The sequence below is a fragment of the Parus major genome, chromosome 4A, assembly GCF_001522545.3.
Source record: "Parus major isolate Abel chromosome 4A, Parus_major1.1, whole genome shotgun sequence".
In the NCBI taxonomy this organism is placed as follows: domain Eukaryota; kingdom Metazoa; phylum Chordata; class Aves; order Passeriformes; family Paridae; genus Parus; species Parus major.
Window position 1 is genome coordinate 7,914,777 of NC_031772.1, and position 21,351 is coordinate 7,936,127.

At 43.3% G+C, this 21,351-nt stretch overlaps 1 protein-coding gene across 1 annotated transcript; it reads left to right on the top strand.

Moving 5' to 3' along the window:
- Positions 1-293: 293 nt before the first annotated feature.
- Positions 294-15,848, top strand: SLC6A14 (solute carrier family 6 member 14). The gene is made up of 14 exons (XM_015625923.1): positions 294-374; positions 990-1,152; positions 2,909-3,040; positions 4,595-4,756; positions 6,050-6,185; positions 6,937-7,069; positions 8,895-9,035; positions 10,044-10,272; positions 10,357-10,482; positions 10,574-10,692; positions 11,885-11,984; positions 12,368-12,477; positions 13,446-13,613; positions 14,205-15,848. The coding sequence occupies exons 1-14, from the start codon at positions 327-329 to the stop codon at positions 14,352-14,354; spliced, it is 1,917 nt and encodes a 638-aa protein (XP_015481409.1). The 5' UTR covers positions 294-326; the 3' UTR covers positions 14,355-15,848.
- The last annotated feature ends 5,503 nt before the right edge of the window (positions 15,849-21,351 follow it).

Sequence of the window (21,351 nt, forward strand, 5' to 3'; positions counted from 1 at the left end):
AGTGGGTCGGGGCAAGGCGGGGATGGAGGCGTGCGGAGAGCAGGCGGTGTTTAGGAGGGGAAGTGGGCAGGTGGCCGGGCAGGGTTAGGCAGGTGTGTGTTCCCCAGGAAGTGGGCGCGGGGCCGGAGGAGGGTCAGCGGGCGGGGAAGCGGGCACGGGCTGCGAGGGGCTGCCCCGGGGGCGGGAGGCGGCCCCAGCCGGGCCGTGGGGCAGCCCAGGGGCCGCGGTTCCCGGCAGGGCAGCGAGGGGCGGGCGGCAGCGGGGACGATAAAGGGCCGGGCGGCGGCCGGCGCGGGCAGAGCGGAGCGGCTGCGGCGGCGGCAGAAATGGGGATGCTCAGCCTGCCCGGCTTTCTGTCCTGCGGCAAGAAGAAGGTGAGGCGCCGGGGGGAGGCTGGCCGGACGCACCCGGGCAGGTGCGAGAGGGTGTAACAAGTGTGGGTGCACCTGAGCAGGTGGGTTGTGGACGTGCCCAGGTAGAGGGCACTCGGCAAGCAGGGTGCAGGTAGGTTGGCAGCTGAGGGCAGGTATGAAGTTGTTTGGGTAGGTGAGATCCAAACAGGTAGTGGGATGAACACCTGGGCATGTGTGAAAGGCACTAGGACAGGTGTTTTTTAAAGTAGGCATACAGGTGTGTGCTGATGTGAACATCTGTACAGGATGGGGGCATCTGGGCACGTGCAGGGGCAGAATAGGGGAGTCTCCTGGAGCTGCCCCCAGGAGCTGACAGCACAAAGGACTACAGCAGGAGTAAGGCAAAACTGTCTGTGGAGGTGTTTGGACTCTCTGGTGGGACCCTCTCTCACAGGTCTGTGCTGTCCTGCCAGCGAGCAGCTGGACTGGCAGCCCAGCTGGCTATGCCCACCCTTTGCGGCTGCCCAGCCATGTCAAGGTGCGTATCTGGACAGAGAATGTGATGGATGACTATGAGGATATGATTGTCTTTCTTGCCTTGTGGGTGACCACGAGCCTTCCCTCTTCTCTTCCAAGGACTTCAATTTGACAAATGAAAAAGATGCCTCTGACAGCGATGAGAACTCGGAGCGTGGCAACTGGTCTAGCAAAAGCGATTACCTGCTGTCCATGGTGGGCTATGCCGTGGGCCTGGGCAACGTCTGGCGCTTTCCCTACCTCACCTACCAGAATGGAGGAGGTACCTGTGCTGAATGGCAGGGTCGGGTGGGCACACCTTGCTATCCCCAGGACAGAGGAAGGCAAGCTGCAAGGGCCAGCTCTGAGGCTGGGCATATTTGTCAAAGCTGGAAGTGAGCATCACCTTGGGAACTGGGATAGACCCCACTCATGGGAGAGTAAGAGGCTTTTTGGGTACCAGCTGAGAAGGGAAACAATATTTAGTTTGAGTTGCAAATTTTCTACCTAGGAATTCCATCTTCTGAATTACTTATAAGCAATGTGTACCTTTTTGTCATGTGCCAAAATCCTCTACTTGGGTAAACAGCTATTCTCCATCCCCAGTGCTTACCTCCTGGTTTGTTATATACCATACCTGGTATGTTGATAGAGAACAACTGAATCCCCTCTGCACCTTGGTTTTTCCATGCAAACAATCTAAGCTGGAATAATTATCTCAGCTCAATAATTACCCAGATCAGACACTTGGGAAGTGTGAGACACAGAGAGCGTCTCTACCTGCTTACACAATGAACTAGTGGCAAAGCCAAGCAGAGGCACTGGCTTCATTGGCTTGTAGTCCAGAGCTTTATCTACTTGCCAGGCTACCACTGGTAGTTAAAGAGTGTGTAAATAGTAACTGCAGAGAACTTACTTATATGTTCTTATTTGCCCTAACAGTCTTTGAAGTCAAATTCTGGACTGTAAACGCAGCACAGCCCACACAGCTGCACATGGAACATAAGGAGGCATTTTCAGTACAGAATTTTTATTGGCTTGAGATTGGCTGGTTTGCATTACTTACAGTTTTGTTGAAGAAAATTGCGAAAACAAAATAAGTTGTGATGTTGGCCCTTGGACTAGATCTTTCCCTTTATCTGCTGCAGCAGAGACTTTGCATTTAAAGCACATTCGTGCTGCTGCTTGCATCCTTTTCTGTGCCCCTTGCCCATGATTGATAAAGGCAACTGTTACATCCTTGTTTCGAAACACAGGAGTAATCCAGTTAATTCTCTGGGACAATTTGCTTTGTGAAATTACATCAGGTATTTGCAGTTCCTTGCAGAACTGGGTCCTTGATTGCTTTAAATTCACTGAGAGTGATGAGGACAGATTCCTGCAGGGATATCGTGTTGTGTTTATGAAACCTGTGCTCTCGCTTTCCCTGTCTTCTGTGCACAAACAAAGAAGTGCCAGTCCCTTTCACAGAACAGGGTGCTCACTGATATCAGGTTAGCATGCACTATTAAATGGGCTTGAACAAGAGCCATCCTGAGATGTTTGACACAGGACTCGGCCAACCATAGAAAATAATCTTCATGCTTTGATGTCCAGTAGCTGCTTAACAGGGCAGTTGCAAAACACAGCTAAGTACACACAGGAATGGTTCTGTTCCTCTTTAAGTTAAAAGCTGTAAGATTAAATAGAAAGTGGAGAAGGCTGGTGGTGCCCAAAGCTGAACACTGTTCCTGCTTGTATTAGAGCACATCTTCAAAAAGCTTTTCATCAAGTTTTTTGAAAATTAATTTACTTTCTATAAGAAGCCATTCTTTTTAAATCAGCAGTTCTGACAGTCTGTGTCTCTTCATTGCAGGTACTATTTAGTCTTATAGAAAATAGGACTTAGAAACGAATCTCTCTATTTTGAAAAAAAGCCCTTGCAGTGGGGTATTTGAGCAGGGGGGAAAGGGGAGTATAAAATGTGATAAAACCGTGGTAAATGCTGAAAGATGCCTTGCTTTCTCTGTGTGATTGTGCTTTTCACCTTCTTCTCTCAGGTGCTTTTCTAATACCCTACACTCTAATGTTGGCATTAGCCGGCTTGCCCTTATTTTTCATGGAATGTTCCCTGGGACAGTTTGCCAGTCTAGGGCCAGTTTCCATCTGGAGAATACTACCATTGTTTCAAGGTAGGTTTTATTATGTTTCCTGAAATCTTTTTTATTCCAGTAATAAACTGTTGTGAATTAATGATTTCTTCATGAAGTTACTGGTTCTGAGACACCGTGTAGCAGCTATTCCCAGCATTACAGGGTCAGTGTTATGTTTCCAGGTATATACTTCCTCATTGTTCAGTTAATAAACAGACATTGAGTAAAGATTTCCCCAAAAAGGTTATTGGTTATGAAAGGTTTTATCAATGATTCTTCCAGTGCTAAGCGGCGCATCAGCCTCACTCCAGCTGCCCAGGCAGAAAGAAATATCCCTGTTCTGCTGTGTGAGGGAAAACCTCAGTAAAACAACCAGTGTACCTTGTGCAACAGATTGAAAATAAATTTTACAAGCTGACTTTATTGCTGTTTCTTTATGCTTCACATCCAGTGTAGCTTGCAAGGCAATTGTGTTAGATGGATTAATTCTGTATTTGGCTGCCAGTGCGGGCACAGGCACACAGGTCTGGGTGCTCTGTGCTGTAGTGTGCACAATTATGCAGCAGCTTCCTTGGGAGTCATCTGCTGGTGTGATAAAATAGCCTAGACTCTGGCTTTGTGGAGTGAGGTGCCTCTCGAGATAAGAGAAATTGTTGCATGCTGAAGTGGTAGCTTGTGTCCGGGAGGGTTTGTATTTCATAGGGAGATTTGTTTGGAAACAGCCATGTGTTTTACTCTCACACCTGTCCATCCCAGTCCTGGGATGTTAAGGACTATGCAATGGTTTTGTTTGTCTTAATCCACCAGAGGAGTTAACGTAGGAACAAGGAAGTTTCTTTCTGATGCAACAAGAATTTTGCTTGTCACCTACAGAAACTGGTTGCCCCAAAGTTTTCTCTTTTTGCCAGTCTTTGTTCTGCAGCACAAGACACTTTCATGAAAGCAGTGTGTTTATCTTTAAAGTTTTTAAACTCTGTGTATTTTTTATGTGTCTGTGAAGACAGAAACTTAAATATCATTTCTAAGATGATTGGTACAGTTTGTCAGACTTTCCCTAACTCACAAAACAAAACTCATTTTAACAAGGGGGAGAACAGTAATACTGGCAAGATTTACTGTAGTTTAAAGCATTCATTACCGTGGAATCTTCAAAAAGGCCTGGGCAGTCCTAGTACAGTTTGTTTTGTTTTACTAAGTTTCCCTCTGAATGGGGAGAGAACAAAATACTGAATTTCTCCTTTAGACTTTGCAAATAGTCCAATTTTTCTATGACCCTGATTCAAACTTATTTCAAAATCATGTTTGAGAGGGTCAGTTTGGATCATATCCATCATTTCATGGGTTGAAAATTTCACTGTTTGTTTGCTGTTAAAAAATATTTTAACTGAACAAAAACCAACTTCAACTTCTTCCCAAGTAGCCTTCTTTTAAAAGTCAAGTGAAGGCTATTTGTTTTGGTAGGGGGTTTTTTGCAACCAGAGTTTGGGGTGGTTAAGACATTGTGTTTTAGTATAGTAATGTCAATAACAATGTTTCAAGAATGTTAATAACAATGTCTTAACAATGTTAATGTCTTAACATCTTCTTTCCTAGGAGTGGGCATCACAATGGTCATGATCTCAACATTTGTGACTATCTACTACAATGTTATCATTGCTTATTCACTCTACTACTTATTTGCCTCATTTCAAAAAGTGCTGCCATGGTCAGACTGCTTTTCCTGGGCAGATGAATTCTGCAGCAAGACACGAATAGGTACCTTACTTACCGGATTTTAATATTATAGTTTTTGGCAATTGGACTGTTTTCTGGGTGAAAGGATAGGAGCAAGACAGCTACCCGTGGCTTCAAAAGTCCTTCCTGGAGTTTTGCATCTGAACACAGGAGTGATGCTTATCCACTTCCCTGCCACCAGTTCTGGTTGCTTGGGAAATCCACAGAGTAGTGGCTGAAATCACCTTGTTGGATCCTTTTTTTCTCCTTTAAAATGTCAACTTTTTTCCTAGTACATACAATCCCTGGAAATACTGCATTCCCATTCCATCAGGCTTCCCGGCAAAAAAATGCCTTCCTTCCATGAGACAAACCACTGCAGTAATTTTAACGAGGTTTTTTTCATTGCCCCTTGCCTTCCCTGTGGCTATGGTAATCCTGAGCACCGCTGAGGCACTGGTTTCACACTTCATTAACTCTTTAGAACGGATCTCCACACTATTGTTCTTGTGTTTGGCAGCAGTTGTAGAGACAAACACTTGTTATCTCACCAGTATCAGACCAGTTTAAGGCAAAAGGTGAATTCGGTGAGATAATTAGCAGTTAGCAGCTGGAAATGTCCTACCTGGTAACCAGTGATTATTAAAATAACAGGGACAAGATCAGGATGGATTACATTGTTTACAGTATTAATGTGAATATATCTCAATCATATATCTGAAAATATCTTCTAAGATGTCTTATGTAACAAAAAGTTAATGATTATTTATTGGCAAAACAAAAAATATTTCAGCATGTGATTTGTAAGTTTTGGGGGAACACAAAACTGAACTGAAGAAGCTGCCTTGATATAGGATTCAACAAGAATTTCCAGTAAATGCTGACAAAGTGCTTTTTATTGTATGTTCTGGCAAAAAATTCCCAGCCCCAGTTTCCATTGCTTCGACCCTGCTCCAAGGAAAATATTTAAAGCACTCTAATAAGCCCTCTGCCACAATAAGATTAATACCAGGTACCAGATGTGTCACCTCGGTTTGGGACAAAAGTTTTCATAGAGTAACCAGGGCTACAATTTTAACTATGCTCAGTTCTGATTTTTGTAAGTATTCTTGAGGATAAGTAAAATGTGGCGAGCACACCAGATTCTTGGTGGTTTGATTTACAGTCAAGTAGAGAAGTCACAGCTGCAAGTGACATTTCAGGTTTGTTTTTAAATATGTTGTTAGCAGGCAAACTGAAGCTGTTATTGCTTAGGAAACACATCTGCTCTATTGGGCTGATTTTTTTTTAATGACAGTCATCCCAGTGTTATTGATTCCTTTTTCCTGATTTCAGTAAGCGACTGCAATGCAACCTTGCATGGGGAAATCATTCATGCAAACTACACATTCATCACGAGCAACAATCTCACGTGTTTAAATGGCACCATAAACTACAAGCCAGTGCAATTTCCCAGTGAGCAATACTGGAAGTAAGTAAATACTTTAAAGAAATTACTAAAAATAGTTTTTATGCATTGTGGTTTTGGATGTTCCTTTTATTTTTGTCTTGCAGTCCAGAAAAATATAGTCAAGGGACACAGACATGCAAATCACTAGAGAGGGGACTTAAAATTTAATTGATAAGGTTGGCCTTTATAAGAGAAATTATGTATAGAAAGAGAAGCAAGGGAGTCAACCTTTAACCAACTGAAAAAAACCCTCCAATTTAATGAAGTCCTCTTCTCTGGAGTCCTGGTAGGCACTACTTGGCATCTTTTATTGTAGTATAGAATTTTTTTTTTCCCTCAGGAGTTACTGTGTAAAATATATTCACCCTATTCTGAATGTGGGCCTGTTGTGAAATTGCTGTTTCTTTATAGCCCCATGGTCTCAATTTGCCTCATGTTCCCTGGGTTGCTGGAAACTGATTCTTATGGGGTCTTCTCTTCCTGTCAGAATTTCATGATTAACACAGAATATCTTAGGTGGGCCTTACTTGAGATGTATGGAGAGATGAGAGCTGGTAGGCTTCCAAAAGAGGTGAAAAATGCAGTTAAATATACAATTTCTCAATGCAAATCACGCAGTTCTAACTGCTCACTCTTGGAAGAGGCTGCAGAGCTCTTCATAGCTCACAGCTCATAGCTGCACACACCAGCTCACTTTGTCCTGAGAAGCAGCTGAAGAGGAGGGGTGTGTGTGCTGCTCACCCCTCCTCACGGGAGCATCGTGTGCTTTCAGCAAAGTGACCCTGCAGCGCTCGAGTGGGCTGGACGAGACCGGCAGGATCGTGTGGTACCTGGCGCTCTGCCTCCTCCTCTCCTGGATTATTGTTGCAGCTGCCCTGTTTAAAGGAATAAAATCTTCTGGGAAGGTATGTTAGGAGGAGCAAGAAGATGACTTTTGGCCTGATTCCGCTCTTCCAATGTCAGTTGGACCTAGGGAAGTCTAGCACAAGGCAGGATGCAGTCCTAACACACCCCTCTGCTGGGCTCAGCATTTTGCTTTCTTCCTTCTCCTCGGCTTCATAACTTACATAAAATATGAGTAAGGTGCTGATTACACAGCCATTATTTAACACCTGGGCCTCAACTCCACCAGGCTGCCCTGTATTTTGGGATCTTGCTGTCATGCCGGTGATTCCAGCTGAGTTTTAGCAGTTGCCTGGGCTGCGTGATGGAAGCGTGCATGTGATGGCACACATGGGCACACGCCCTGGGAACACCCGGTGATTATTTTGCACTTCCAGTCTGGTTGAGATGTTTGGACAATACAGGTCAGGTCTTGTGAGCAGATGTGTGTGTGCAGGTTCCTGACAGATTGTGAAATGTTGTTTGTTCCCAAGAGCTGAAATGATTTTTAGGGACAGGTACACAGATGCTTGTTTTCAGAATCTGTCTCTGCTGAGCTCCCATTTCCACAAGCTGCAGCATGGTTGTCTGGAGTTTTTCTTGGGCTAGCTTGAGTTCAGGCAGGATGAATTTCATCCTTCCTCACCTGAGACCCTTTTCTTGGTTTTGTTCCTTCCTCCTTATACTCTTTTCTCACCTTCATATTGCATCTCCATCGTTTACTTCTTCAGCCTCAGTTGCCTTTGTTCTTTTCACCTTTTCTGCACAGACTTTTTCCCCCTCCTTTTCCTTCTGTCATTGTGCCTTTCTTTGGTTCCTTGCTGCCTGCTTTCCTCTGCTCAGTGTGATGTCTCCTGTTTTGCTTTCTATTTGGAGCTTTCTGCCCTTGTTTCAGTGCTTTGGGGTGGAGTATGTGTGCTTTCCCAGCCTCAGTTATTTGGTTGTATGGCTCCTCTTAATCTCGTGTTCTTCGGGTTCCTGGCAGTTGGCTCTTTCTGTTGTCACTTCTGGCACAAAGATAATCCTCTTTGGAGAGTAAGGTGGGACTAGGAAGGATCTAGCTGGGCAGGAACAAGGCAGATGAAAAGCAGAGAGAATTGTCCATTCTAGGCAAGCGTGAAGGAGGTCTTCAGAAATGTCAGACTCGCCATGTGATGGTGCAATGCTCTGGCCTGGTGGAACCAGTAGTACTGGGTCAATTACCTGTCTTCATAACACTGAAACTAAGACTCAGGAAACCAGAGTATTGTTGAATATATAGCCTGTGTGACAATAACTCTCCTGCCGGCCTTGGTCCCGTTGTGCTACAACAACAACAGAATAGATCTGTGTCTGAGAGAATCTGAAAGTCCTTGTTCCTGTAAAGAAAGCTTCCAGAGCAGTGACTTTTGTTTTAATTTTTGGGGTTTTTTTCTTTTTCTTTTTTGGGAGTGGGAGAAGGGGTGTGGGGAATAGCAGGGAGCTCCTCAGGAGATAATTCCACCCCAGTCACCTAGTTTTTCCTGGCTTTCAGATTGCACTTGCTAAAAGCATTACCTAGCAAGAGACGTCTGGGGTAGTTGAGTCCAGACCTTGCTACAGCAGTAAATCATGTTAGAAAAATGCATTTCTGAAACTGGTCAAGTGCTATCTGAAATGTGGATATGTGGCTTGGGCCTTCTGCTTCTGCTGGAATGCAGCTCCAGAACCAGCTAAGCCAGATGGTTTGGTGGCTGGCATGTGTTCACTTCCCTGGTTGCCTGTTTTCCTTTTGTACCAGACCTTAGCCTAAAGCCTGTCCAGTGTTCCTGCATGGAGGTCTGTGGATCCCCTCAGGCCTAACGTGTGTCCCTACCCATCCTTCTGCAGGTTGTCTACTTTACTGCACTCTTCCCATATGTCATCCTGCTCATTTTGTTGGTGCGAGGTGCCACCCTGGAAGGTGCTTTGGATGGCATTGAATACTACATTGGGAGCCAGTCCAACATCACCAAGCTGATGGAGGCAGAGGTGAGAGGTAGCATCAGCCCCAGAAGTGTGTCACACTTCCCTGGCTATGTGGGCTTGCTTCTTTTTTATCCAGTCATTTGCTTCAGCATCTGCCCTGTATTTTGTATCAGCAGCTGGTTGTGTAAGAAGTCCCAGCTCCTATACCAGCTACTCACAAACTGAAAGACAGTCACCACCTTCTTCCCCACCACACTGGTGATGACAACTGTGCTATTGCCTCTAAACAGATCTTGGGGGTCATGCTGGAGCTTCATCTTAGCAAGACCTGCTGTGAAAGTTCTTGCTGATAATTTTAAGGGACTTTATCTTAAGGTTGAAGGGATCCCCGAGTTTGAAATTCAGACCATACTTTGCCTGGGAAATTACCTTGGGTGATTAGGCAGACCAGGAAGGGCACCACGTGCAAAGACGTGCAAATCCAGGACTTTTTTGTTCTGGATTATTATTGCAGCTTTATCAAAAGCAAGCGTATCAAAGTGATATTTATTTGTGGTACTTATGTGAGTACTTGGCACTAGCTGAGGGTCTACATCAGAAGTGGTTTGTCTGGGTCATGGTGTGTCTGGGTCACACAAGTGGGAGGGTACAGGGAAGCTCTCACTCCTGCAGCCAGTCCTGATTGTCCTTATTTGTTGGCTCTGTTCCAAGATTCATATCTCAACAACCCACCTATGTGAACAAATTGAATCTCTTCTTCAGGGTTAGCCCAATAAGATTTAAGTATTTGGCAACATGCTTGGGATATGACCTTTGGAGATCATAGAGATAGTGTTTGTGATTGAGACTGCAAAATCACCAGTGTGCTATATTCAATCCTCCCTAAAATCCATATGAAATAGGATTAGATATACAGGCTGAATGAAAAAAAAATACCCTTAAGCTTCAACAGAGGACATCTTTAAAATGTTTATGAATGAATAAATTAAAATGTTATGATATTACATGTTTAAATGTTTATGATAAGTACTGTAAGTAATAAAATAATTCTCATGTTCTTTCTTTCTGTAGGTTTGGAAAGATGCAGCCACCCAGATATTTTACTCCCTGTCTGTAGCATGGGGTGGGCTTGTTGCTTTGTCTTCATACAACAGGTTCAACAACAACTGCTACTCAGATGCCATAATAGTTTGTGTGACCAACTGTGTCACCAGCATATTTGCTGGGTTTGCAATATTCTCCATCCTGGGACACATGGCGTTTGTGTCCGAGAGACCCGTCTCGGAGGTCGTGGACTCAGGTAGGCTCATGGTCACACTGCTGGTATTGGGACTTGCTTTGGCCAAGGCATGACAATAACCTCCTTCTTTCCACTACTTTCCAGGGTTTGAGCTGGCCTTTGTAGCCTACCCAGAGGCTCTCTCCAAGTTACCAGTTTCTCCTCTGTGGTCCTTTTTGTTTTTCTTCATGCTCCTGCTCTTGGGCCTTGACTCCCAGTTTGCCACCATAGGTGAGTGGGGTTTTAAGTGACACGTGGCTTTTCAAATGACCATTATCTTTCTTAATTGTGCTGCTCAAACTCCCTACTTCTTCCTTTGCAGAAACACTTACAACCACCATTCAAGATATATCTCCCAGAGTGATGAGAAAATTAAGACTGCCTGTAACCCTAGGTCTGTGTGCAGTGCTCTTTTTACTTGGGCTTATCTGTGTTACTCAGGTAAGAAATTAAGTTTTTTTGGTAGTTGAGTTTAGTTATGCTACAAGTGATGAACTCAAATCAAAATACCCTTTCCCATTGTTCCTGTCTTTATGGGTCAGTCCAAGAGACCCTTGAATTTTGTCATTGTTTCTGGATGCAAGTAAGAAATTCTCAGGGAAAGCTTGAGGAACCTAAGGTTTTCTATGATTATTGAACAGAGACATGGTTTTAAATAGAAGGCCTTTGGAACTATTAGCCTGATTTATCTTTCCTCAGCTCAGGAATTTGTGTAATCACAAGTACATGCATACAACATGTCCACGGCACACTGGGTACTGCTAATAAATGCTGATGGGATCTTTTTGTTCAGAACTCACTACCAAACACGACAGGAATTGAGGAATGGCCTATTCATGTAATAAAAACCCATTGACTACTGAGCATCTGTAGATTGCATGGTTACTTCTCCTGTGTTTGTGTATATATATAAATAGATATACAGAAAAGGAATTTTATGTATACTGTGTAAAGTTTCTTGAGGCAATTGCTTTTAAGGCTATAAAGGTTCACTGCAATTACTCCATCTAGAAATGCAGATTTATGTGTGTAATTGGACTGAGAATGTGAAGGAGGTAATTGTGGTGAGTAGTGAGTTGTATGGTCAAACAAAGTACATAAGTTATGAAACAAGGTGGTGGGGAAGCTTGCAAGGGACTTAGTACATGAGAGTGTGAAATGGCTCAGAAATTGATTCCTATTTTGTGATCCTGCTATTGCAATCATGCTGGTGTTTAAAGCTGTGGTATGTGGGATGTTTAACCACATAAAGAAGTTGTGCATGTAGGAGGATAGACTTCCCAGAACTGGTAACTGGTATAGCTATTGCTGTAGCTTAGTATAAAAACTTCAGCACCAGCTTTATTCCTGTAAGCTCCAAATTCAAATCTTGCTTCTCAGCTGTTTGTATATGCTCTGTATATACATAGATCTTGTTTTTAGCATCTGTAGCATTTTGTTACATGTGCTTTTCAACTTTACATAGAGGGATTTAAAGAAAATAATATTCACAAATCTGTGAGACCTGGAGAACTGTGAACTTAAAAACTCAGAGTTGTGATTAGTTAAATTGTCTTCAACAAAGGCATCTTATTTTATTTGCATAAATGTTACTACTTAATTTTTAACCTCTAATTTTTTTTTTGTTTTGCAGGCAGGAATTTACTGGGTTAACCTAATAGATCACTTCTGTGCTGGATGGGGAATTCTTATTTCAGCCGTCCTGGAGATAATAGGCATTGTCTACATTTATGGTAAATTATTTGCATTGAAAATATGTAATTAAACTAAGCAATCCCTGGAACAGTGTATATCATGGAGTCACAGCATGGTTTTGGGATAGAAAGGACCTGAAAGATCACCCTGTTCCTACTCCCTGCCATGGGCAGGGACACCTTCCACTAGACCAGGTTTCTCAAAGCCCCATCCAGCCTGGCCTTAAGCAGTGCCAGGGATAATAAATACTAAAAACTGCAATAGAGAATTTAGAAGTTAACCATCTGAATAGTAGTACAATGAAAAAAACCCTGTAATAATTAATGCAGAACTGGATAAACTGTCCTTGATCATTGCCTTTTTTTGATCACTTTTGAGTAACCCCAGCTTTACAGTAAGTCCCATGATTGTGTTCCAACAGGAGGAAACAGGTTCATTGAAGACATTGAAATGATGATTGGAAAGAAGAGCCGTTTCTTCTGGCTGTGGTGGAGAATATGCTGGTTTTTCATCACTCCTATGCTGTTAATGGTGTGTGCACATGACTGGATGACAGAACTTAGTAACTCAATATTGGAGAGATTTCTGTGTGACAATTCAGGGCTGACTGCCCAGGCTCTGTGTATAAAGATGGGGCATAGCTGTGCCAGTGAAGTGAACTATGGGCTGTCTCTGCTTTCTGGTACATTCCCTCCTCCTTTGATCCTCTCCAGGAGAGGCTGGAGCTTGAGATCAGTTACTGCTGTGCTGGGTCTACACTCCCAAGGACTAACACAGAGCAACTAGATTCTCTGCCTTGGCAGCTGGATTATCTTAATTTTAGACTGAGATTGGTTTGAAAGCCTTTTGAAGGAAATCCTATTTTTGGGTCAGGTGTTAGGCTGTCTGAGACCTTTTAATGTCCTGTTGCATGTCAGGTTTTTGTTACTCCTGTACTTCTGATTGTGAGTGTAGATTGTTGGATTACGTTACTATGACAGAATTTATTAACATCCCCAGTCCAGGAGCAGTGGCAAGTCACTCTGGACAGCACATTACCTGTAATCTGTCCAGACTATAGTTTAGAAAATGCTGCTTAAAATGATCCAGTTTCTGAAGCAGTATTTGCCAATTTCTTATCTTAGATTCTTTCCTGTATTGCTGCAAATAATGGAACACAGGAATACATAAAACATATAGAGAAAGGTACCGGGTTCAGCCAGCAATATATGTATTATCCAACATAAGATTTTAAGAGACCCCAGAGATCAAGTTATGTTTAAACACAGATATACTCAGTGCACCTCGGTGTCATTTTTCAGTCCTGCCCCTCAGTCTTGCCGATTGGTGATGACTGCCACCAAAGCCTGCACAACTGTTCTCACACTCAGAAAGCAAGATGGAACTGTGCAGAACTTGTAGACAGCTCTTATTTTTATTAAACCAACTTGGAAGCAGTGCAAATTCAATGTTGCTGGAAACTTGCTTTTCCCTCTTATTGTTTTTACCATTTTTTCTAGGCTATTTTGATCTGGTCTTTGGTCACATTTTCAAGTCCCACTTATGGCTCAGTGTTATACCCAACCTGGGGAACTGCTGTTGGCTGGTGCATGATCATCTTCTGTGTCATCTGGATTCCCATTGTTGCTTTTGTAAAAATATATAAAGCTGAAGGAAACCTTGTTCAGGTAAGGGCAAAAAACCCCGCTGTCATAGCCTCAAATCTTAATTTCTTTGGTATTATTAAGACCATCTCTGCTTTCTTCTCCAACACATATACTACTTTGATGTGTTTTCCAACTGGAGTTTTAGACCAAAACATTATCTCTGGTAGCTGCTTCAAAGGTGCATCTACCCTATCATGTTTTGATAAGAAGATAAAGTCTAATTCTCTGGGAGTGCACACACACCACTCAAGAGGCATTTTTCATCAGTTCTGTTGCTATTCCAGCTTTAAATTCTCTGAAGAATTTCTATTGCTTTCTATCCCCATACAATTTTCAGGAATTTTGCCTCCCATTCCTCACAGAAGCAAGTGACAGATCTGAGCTATTCTGCTCTTGGTGAGCTTTCCCAAACTGTTCTGTTAGTCACAGCTTTCCCTGTTCTTTGACTTCAGTGTCCAGAACCCACTGACTGCAAAGATATTTGGAATGATTTTAAACAACTTTGGTGATTAGCTGAGTTGCAGTGCATATCTAGAGCTGTAATTTTACTGAGTTTTAAAAGTAGCCTGGACTAAAGTACGACATGAAATGCCTTTTTGGTTTGCTTTCCAGCGCCTTGTCAGCTGCTGCCGGCCTGCAGCAAACTGGGGCCCCTACCTGGAACGTCACCGAGGGGAACGGTACAGCCACATTGTGGATCCCAAGAAGAAAAAGGAGCATGAGATTCCCACTGTGTCTGCCTTTGTATACAAGCAACAATGAGACAGCTGTTTGGAAGACTGTTTTTTAGCATATATGTGGGTTTTGTCTTTTAATATTGGAAAGGGACTAGGCAAAAACAAAAGAGAAAAAAAAAAGGCAAATCAACACCCCTGCCCTTTAAAATCCAGCCCCCAAATGAAAGCGAGTCATATTTATTTTTAGTGCTTTAGTCTTTGGGGAGGAACATATCAATTAGGCACTGAGATCTCACCAGATATGTGAGAAGTTGAGAGGGCAGGATAATACATTGCAGGCTCCCCAGGCTGCTGGACTGGGCATGCTTAACCCCATCCAACTGGTATCCAGCTGGACTGCAGATACAGGTGTGGAGGAGAGTAAAGACATTCTTGTGCTCCCCAGCTGGAGCCCAAAGGTGCTGTGTGTGTGTGTGTGTGTGTGTGCCCTGAGGTGCAGCTGCTGCCTTCTGCTGTGCTCTGCCACCCTGGGGGTGTGCAGTCAGCAGAGGGGAATGAGTGTGCTGCTGCCTGGCACTGGAACTCAGGGAACATGAGCAATTCTTCTCTGTCTACAGCTTGCTCAGTGTGGTGAGAGGCTGCTCAGGATTTGATGTTGAGTATGCTGTGTGTGTGTTGTCTAAACAAATATAAATATTGAGTGGCAAAAAATTGCCATCACAGGAAATAAGGCTTAAACATGGTGAAAAGCAGGCTGCTTTCTATTTCTCATTATTCCCCTTGGGATCCCTAAAGAGCTATCTTCTCTGTCATGACCCATGCTCAGTGCTCATCTGTCTTTAATTCAAAAACCTCATGTTTGCATATTCTGTCATTAAGCTCTGCAGAATGAAAGAGCAACCAATGAATTCTGGTTTGTCTGCTCTCCTACTGTCATCAATGCTTTACCTATCAGGTTGTTTTCTGCTTCTTTTACTCAGATTTGGGTTTTCCCTTCCAAAGGAGACCCCAAGTGCTTTTTTTCAAAGATCCAAACAGTGTTACGGTACGGCCAAAAGAAGCAGAACTTTACTTAAAGTGAAGGTTACAACTACCTTGTAGTGCTGTTTATTCCAAAATTTGCTGAAATCTTGAGATTAATGAAAAGTTATGAAGTTTGTAATGCAGCTGGGAACACGAACTTGAGCATCTACATAGACAGGAGGGGGTTGGGTGAAGAGAAACTGACTTCACTTGTAATACAAGTGAATCCTGATAAAGGGGGGGAAAATAACTATGGAGAGAATGAATACATTTGGTGTGCTGAGGAACATCTCTCTCACTGTGATAGTGGTTCCTTGGGAACAATGAAGCAACGTGTTCAGCTGTCACTTCCTCTCAGGGCTTTTTCACTTTTTCTGGACATGAAGGAGTGTGGATAGTGGCTTTCTTGCCCAAGCTGCATACCTTGGTTTATGTTTTATATTTTTTTTTTTTTTTTGGTGACAAATCAATACTTTATGGCAAACAAAATGTGATTTTTTTTCCTGTTTTTAATGATTTTGGAACTGGCAAATAAAATGTGATTTTCTGTTTTTAATGGGTTTGGACCTGAAAACTTTCAGTTTTGTGTGTGGAGTTAGTGACCACAAATGCTTCTATGATCCTAGGCCTTTGAGAGCTTGAACTGGAAAGATTCAACCTCCAGGGAGTCTTGTCTTAGAAAGTGCAATAGTCTTGTTTTGGAGTGGGCTCAGAAAGTACAGAAAGTAATTAAATGGAAACTTATAAAAAGGACTGTGGGACTGGAGCCAGTACTAGAAGCTGGTGAAAAGGACCCTTTTCCTGCACTCCAGCTGCTCTAGGATCATGGTCTAGCCAGCAAAGAGTGCTGTCAGCACTGGAGAGGCTGGGAGCAGGAGGGTGCTCCATCCACCGGAGCTGACAGCAGTTCTCACCTGGGAAGGGATAGACCTGGGGAAGGAGAGGCGAGGTGCAGCAAGCACCAATGATGGCAGATCCCCTGGAAGGGTAATTGTTCTCCACCAGTGTTAATAGCAGTAAGGTAAAGGAAGATAATTCCCTTTAAAAGATGAATTGTGGAGTTTTCAAGGAAGCAGAGAGCTCACATTCACCACCACCACCACCACCACCTAAACTGGATGTCCCTGCAAAGCAGCTTGTGTCCACACATATGTTATTAAAATACTAGCAGCATGAAGACAGAATTTCCCCAGGTGTTATTTGGCCAGAATGATTAAAATCAAGCAAATGGACACCAGGAATTTTCGTCCTTAGTTTTACTTTGCTGAGTATTGTTGAAGTACTTCAAAAGCAGAAGAGGAAACTCCAGGTAAGACCCCAAAGGAGCAAACATGTCATATGCCCAGGACAGACTGGGAAGGCAGACAGCAATGTGGGAAGGAATAACAGAGTGGTGTAAGATGCAGCTGTTGATCAGAGAAAGGAGAATGCTTAGGGGAAAATCTAGAAATACGTAGATTACAGTGAATTATAAACAGTTGTTTGACAAAGACTAAAATGATGAGAGGAATCTGCCATATTCCACCTGTACAGATAGAGCTACAGGGCTGTGAAATGACAGATCAAAATAAGGCAAAAAGGCTGCACTGAGAGACTGCTGAGACATTAACCAGACTCTGGAAATGGTGACCTGGGAAAAACTACTGTGAGTGTGAATCACTGGAGGGTCTGAGGCTGGGCAGCCCTGAGTTGCACTGCTTCTTCTGTGGTCTTGGAAAAGACTATTTGGGCTTGAGGTTTCCATGAAAATCAGTTTGGAAGGACTGTTTTGAAATATGTCATCCAGGAAACTGGATAGCAATCAGAAACAAAATTAAATTCAGGGCTGTTTTCTCAACAAAACCCTTAAAAATGTTCCCATGAACATTTCTGTATAGATCAAAATGTTTCTGGCAAGCAGTGGCCAGCCTGTTTCCCTTAGGTGGGGACACAAGAGCCTGGATGTTAGCATGGAGCTATGGGGCAGGATCCATCCAGCCTTGTTTCCATCACCTGCCTTCTAGGTGACCACACTGCTGAGGGAACCCTGAAATCCAGACTCTGTGAGTCATAGTAGACCCCCCTGCTCTGAGCTGCCAGAAAGTCACTTTGTTGTCATCAAATGAGACCTGTCTGCTTCTGCTGGGATGATGCTCCAGCCATTAGATGTTGTGAAATTGTACACTCAGCTTTGGAGATGCAGATTTTGATTAAATTTGGGATTTACAAAATGAAATCAAAAGGAGTGGGAGTTAAGGGGGATAAGGCACAAGCAAGGAGGGGTGTCAGTTAACTGGGAACTAGCACAGTTGGAGTTTGCAGCTCCTATCCTGGAGTTTCAGCAGGGCTAACTTCAATAAAAGAACAAAAAGGCAGAGGAGAAGCACCTCCATCTGCCTAAAAAGCTGTGCTCTGGAGCTCTGAAATGCTGCCACATGTGTGCTGGGATCTGCACTTTCACCAGCCACAGCACTTAGAGGATGTGGGCTGGTCAGTGGCATTGTCTCACTGAGGGAGGTTTAATAGAGGCTCCTACTGCACCCAAACCCTTACAGAACTGGCTAGTGCTATACTTTGTCTACTAGATGTACTTTTCCCAACTTCAAAGCTTTTATGAAATATGAATTAATGTGTGTTCATTTGCTCCTTCATTTCATCTTCCTGAGAGCTACTGATGGTGCTTAAAATGTGCCTCCTCTGTGCGTGTGTGTGCCGGATTTTTACCACTGTGGATGAAAGAGGCAAACCAACCTCGTTCTCTGTGCTTTCTGTAACTGTATGGACTGCAGTCATCCTGAGCCCAAATCCCTGCCTGGTGCAGGAGTGTGCAAAAGGCTGCAGGAGCAGGGGTTGCTCTGCTCTTGCTAAATCTCAGTGTTGCCTCACAGTATTCCTGTTCTCCTGGCATTAGGAGTATTTTTTCTTTGTTTGATTTTAGTTTTATAAAGAACCTACAAACTATCTTTTTCTTTTGGGTCTAGACACTGTCTTCAGCATAGAGAATTGAGAAATTGCTACATTTAAACTCTGTTGCAGAAACATGGTCATATCGATTCCAGTTACCAATAGCAGCATTACTTAATAGCTTGAGTCCTGGCACAGACTTTGGAGCTGGTTGCAACAGCAGCCACCTTTTCATCCTGGAAGTGATGAATGGCTTAGGCATACTAGGCAGGAAAATAAAACCTGTCACTGGAAGACAGATGAGGGCAGTATTTCCCTGTAATGTCAGGACATGTGTGTTCCTCTCTGAATAGGTTTTCATCTTATGTGGGCTGTTAGCGTCTAAGCTCCTTCCAGAGAAGCCTTGCCAAATGTTCTGCTTCTTCATATAAAATTTGGGATCCACGTTGCTGGTGACACATGCAGAAAGTATAGGAAAAGCAGAGATTGCCTTCACAATTCTGATAACTGGTTTATGTTAAGGAGGTTTGCTCCCCTTATCTGATATTTTCTTTAGCAATGTTTTCTGTTTGATTGGGGTTTTTTTTGGGGGGGTGGTGGGGTGGGTTTTAAAAAATAGTTATCTACAGAATGGTGCTTTTCCTGTTTCCTTGCTTTTTAGGAGGAGGAATAGCTGCAGTAGACAACAGGGAATTACTGTGTTAAAGAAATGGCAGCACTACAGAAGTGGACAAAGGTCCTGCGTTTTGTGTGTTGATGCTGTTGCCTCTGTAGTTATCTTGTGTCATGACTAGGCTGAAGATGATATTTAAGAGTTGGGATGAAAAAGGAACTGTCAGGACTGATACTATTGGTCCTGAAAGAACTTTTCCAAAGATCTGTCTCTGGTCTTTGCACATATTGCCAGTGTACACAGTGTCCTCTATTGTTCTCGGGATGTTTAGAGTTTGTTCCTCTGAGCCAGATGGTAGCCACAGCATTCCCACAGCCAAAGTGACTCTGTTAGATCAAGCCAGGCATGGTTAAAACCTCTCCCTCATCTCACTGCAGTGCTGCAGTGGATGAGTTCACATTTTACCTCTTGGGCTTTCAGCTAGTCCTGTTCTGTACGTGGCAGCACTGAGCCAGCAGCTCTAACTGCTCGTCCAAATGGAAGATTCATTAGCCTGCATTTATCGGCTCTTGCCAGGGAAATGGTGAATAATGAAGCCTGGTTCAGGTAATGAAATTATCTCCTTCTCACATCTGATTACATTGCTGCTTATTATTTCTTCAGTGTGTAATTTTGCTTCTCTGGAAACTTGTTTTGTAAACACTAATGACTGTGCAGTTGTGGCCCAAAGTTAAACCAGTGCTGCAGGAGCCTGGAGAGTTTTGTGGCCTGGCCATTGCCTTTATTGCCTGTGCTTCATCAGCTAATGGGAGGGTGGGGACAACTGGAAGGTACAAGGAACCCCATCAGAAATGGTGCAGCTCTTGGTATCTACCAGGAACAGCTTATTCCCTTTGTTCAGGTATCAGTGTTGTGATTCAGTCTGTCTGGCCTTCTTCTCTGGCACTGGATTTCTCAGAGAGACATCTAACATGATGCTTCTCCATTTATAATCTGTTAGGCAAGAAAAAAACATATTCCTCTCATTTCTTCCTTTATTCCTTTTCTTCTAGAGTAACTCTTAAACAAGCAGAATACTGCAGGCTGTTCCAGATGTTTTATATGAGGATCCTAAAACTGGTTTCTCTCTACTACAATGACTTCTCTTGTACATCTTAGAATTGCATCTGCTTGTTCCATGGCAGTATCCATTTGGCAGCCTGGTGTCATCTTGAGTTCACCAAATACAGTCAGAAATCCTCATCCTTAGACCCAAAGACTTGACTTTGCACCATGTGCTCTTTGCCCATTTATTCTACATAAGGGGGTCTTCCAGTTTTCCTAGGTAGTCTTCTCGCTGGCCTCTGTGTGAGCTTGGTGACACCACCCCCACTTTAGCTACTTCCTTCTCCAAATGGTTTTTGTTTCTGGAACCTTCAGTTCTCCAAGGATGGTATTTGTACCTGTGAGAGACTTTTTGAAGGTTAAACAAATGAGAGGTGCCCATCCAATGTGGGTAGCACATTGGAAACATCTCATATATCTGTGATAAACACTATCCTTGAGTAAATCCCTCCTTCAGCAAGACAGCTCTTTGCCATGGGTTGTGCTGTCTTTCTATGATGTGCATGGTCCAGAAAATGCAGAACAGCTTTGAATTACTGTTGAAGAAGTGAAGTCCTGTTTATGTAGGATGTAATTTATTTTTAAGCAGCTCCTGGTCCCCTTGCAGTCATTATTAATCTCCTCAAGATGAGTGTCTCATTTCCCTTCTCAAAATTGCTTTTCCAGACTACATGGGAGCAGCAGGAGCTGCCTGGGTCTCCTTTGTGGGAGGCACTGCACAAGCAAGCAGCAGAGGAGTCACCAGCACAAGTGAGGTCACCCCTGAGCGTGCAGACAGACACAGCCAGTGGTTTAACAAGGCAACACTCCTTCACCGAAGCCCCCAGGCCACTAAGCAGAGTTGTGTGACAGGTTTTCACTGTCCTGCCCTCTCCATGCTCACTCAGGTGACCATGCATCTCTTAGGAGATGTGTTTCCCTGTGGTCCTTTTGGACACAGTTGCTGGAAGCAAATCTCATTCTACATATAGGTTGTGTTTCACCCTGGAGCATTTTATGATCTCTTTAGGAGGATTGTCAAGAAACGATTCATATATTTGAGGAGGCACTTGGCTCTGTTATGGCTGCTGTGTTGTTCATTGCTGGTGCAAATTATGCCCAGGGAAGTGCCTCCCACTGTGTTACCTGAGATACATGTGCTCCTGTATTCATTACTTACCTTTTCAGCCAGTCACTGAAAGGAAAATTTAACCCCACAATGGAGGGGGTCCAATGAGATCAGCCTATTTATTGCCCTGTCTGATGGTATATGACTTCTCTGCAGGAGCTGAAAAAAATTTAAGTCATCCTTTTATTAAAACAAGTGCAAGGAAAAGAAATTTCCACACAGAATGGTTCAATCGTATTAAATTAGAGAGTTTTTTTTCCCTAAACTATTGACTAATGGACTGAATTTTTTGTAAATGCATCTCTTTTTGAAGACAATGCCATTTTTCTTAGGAAAGAAAATAATGAAGTG

Bases quoted from the DNA above. Each gene is read 5' to 3' on its own strand.
- SLC6A14 (XM_015625923.1), top strand. From the start codon at position 327: ATGGGGATGCTCAGCCTGCCCGGCTTTCTGTCCTGCGGCAAGAAGAAG. The intron at 6,186-6,936 runs GTAAGTAAATAC...GTGTGCTTTCAG, and splicing joins CCCAGTGAGCAATACTGGAA to CAAAGTGACCCTGCAGCGCT. The intron at 10,273-10,356 runs GTAGGCTCATGG...ACTACTTTCCAG, and splicing joins CTCGGAGGTCGTGGACTCAG to GGTTTGAGCTGGCCTTTGTA.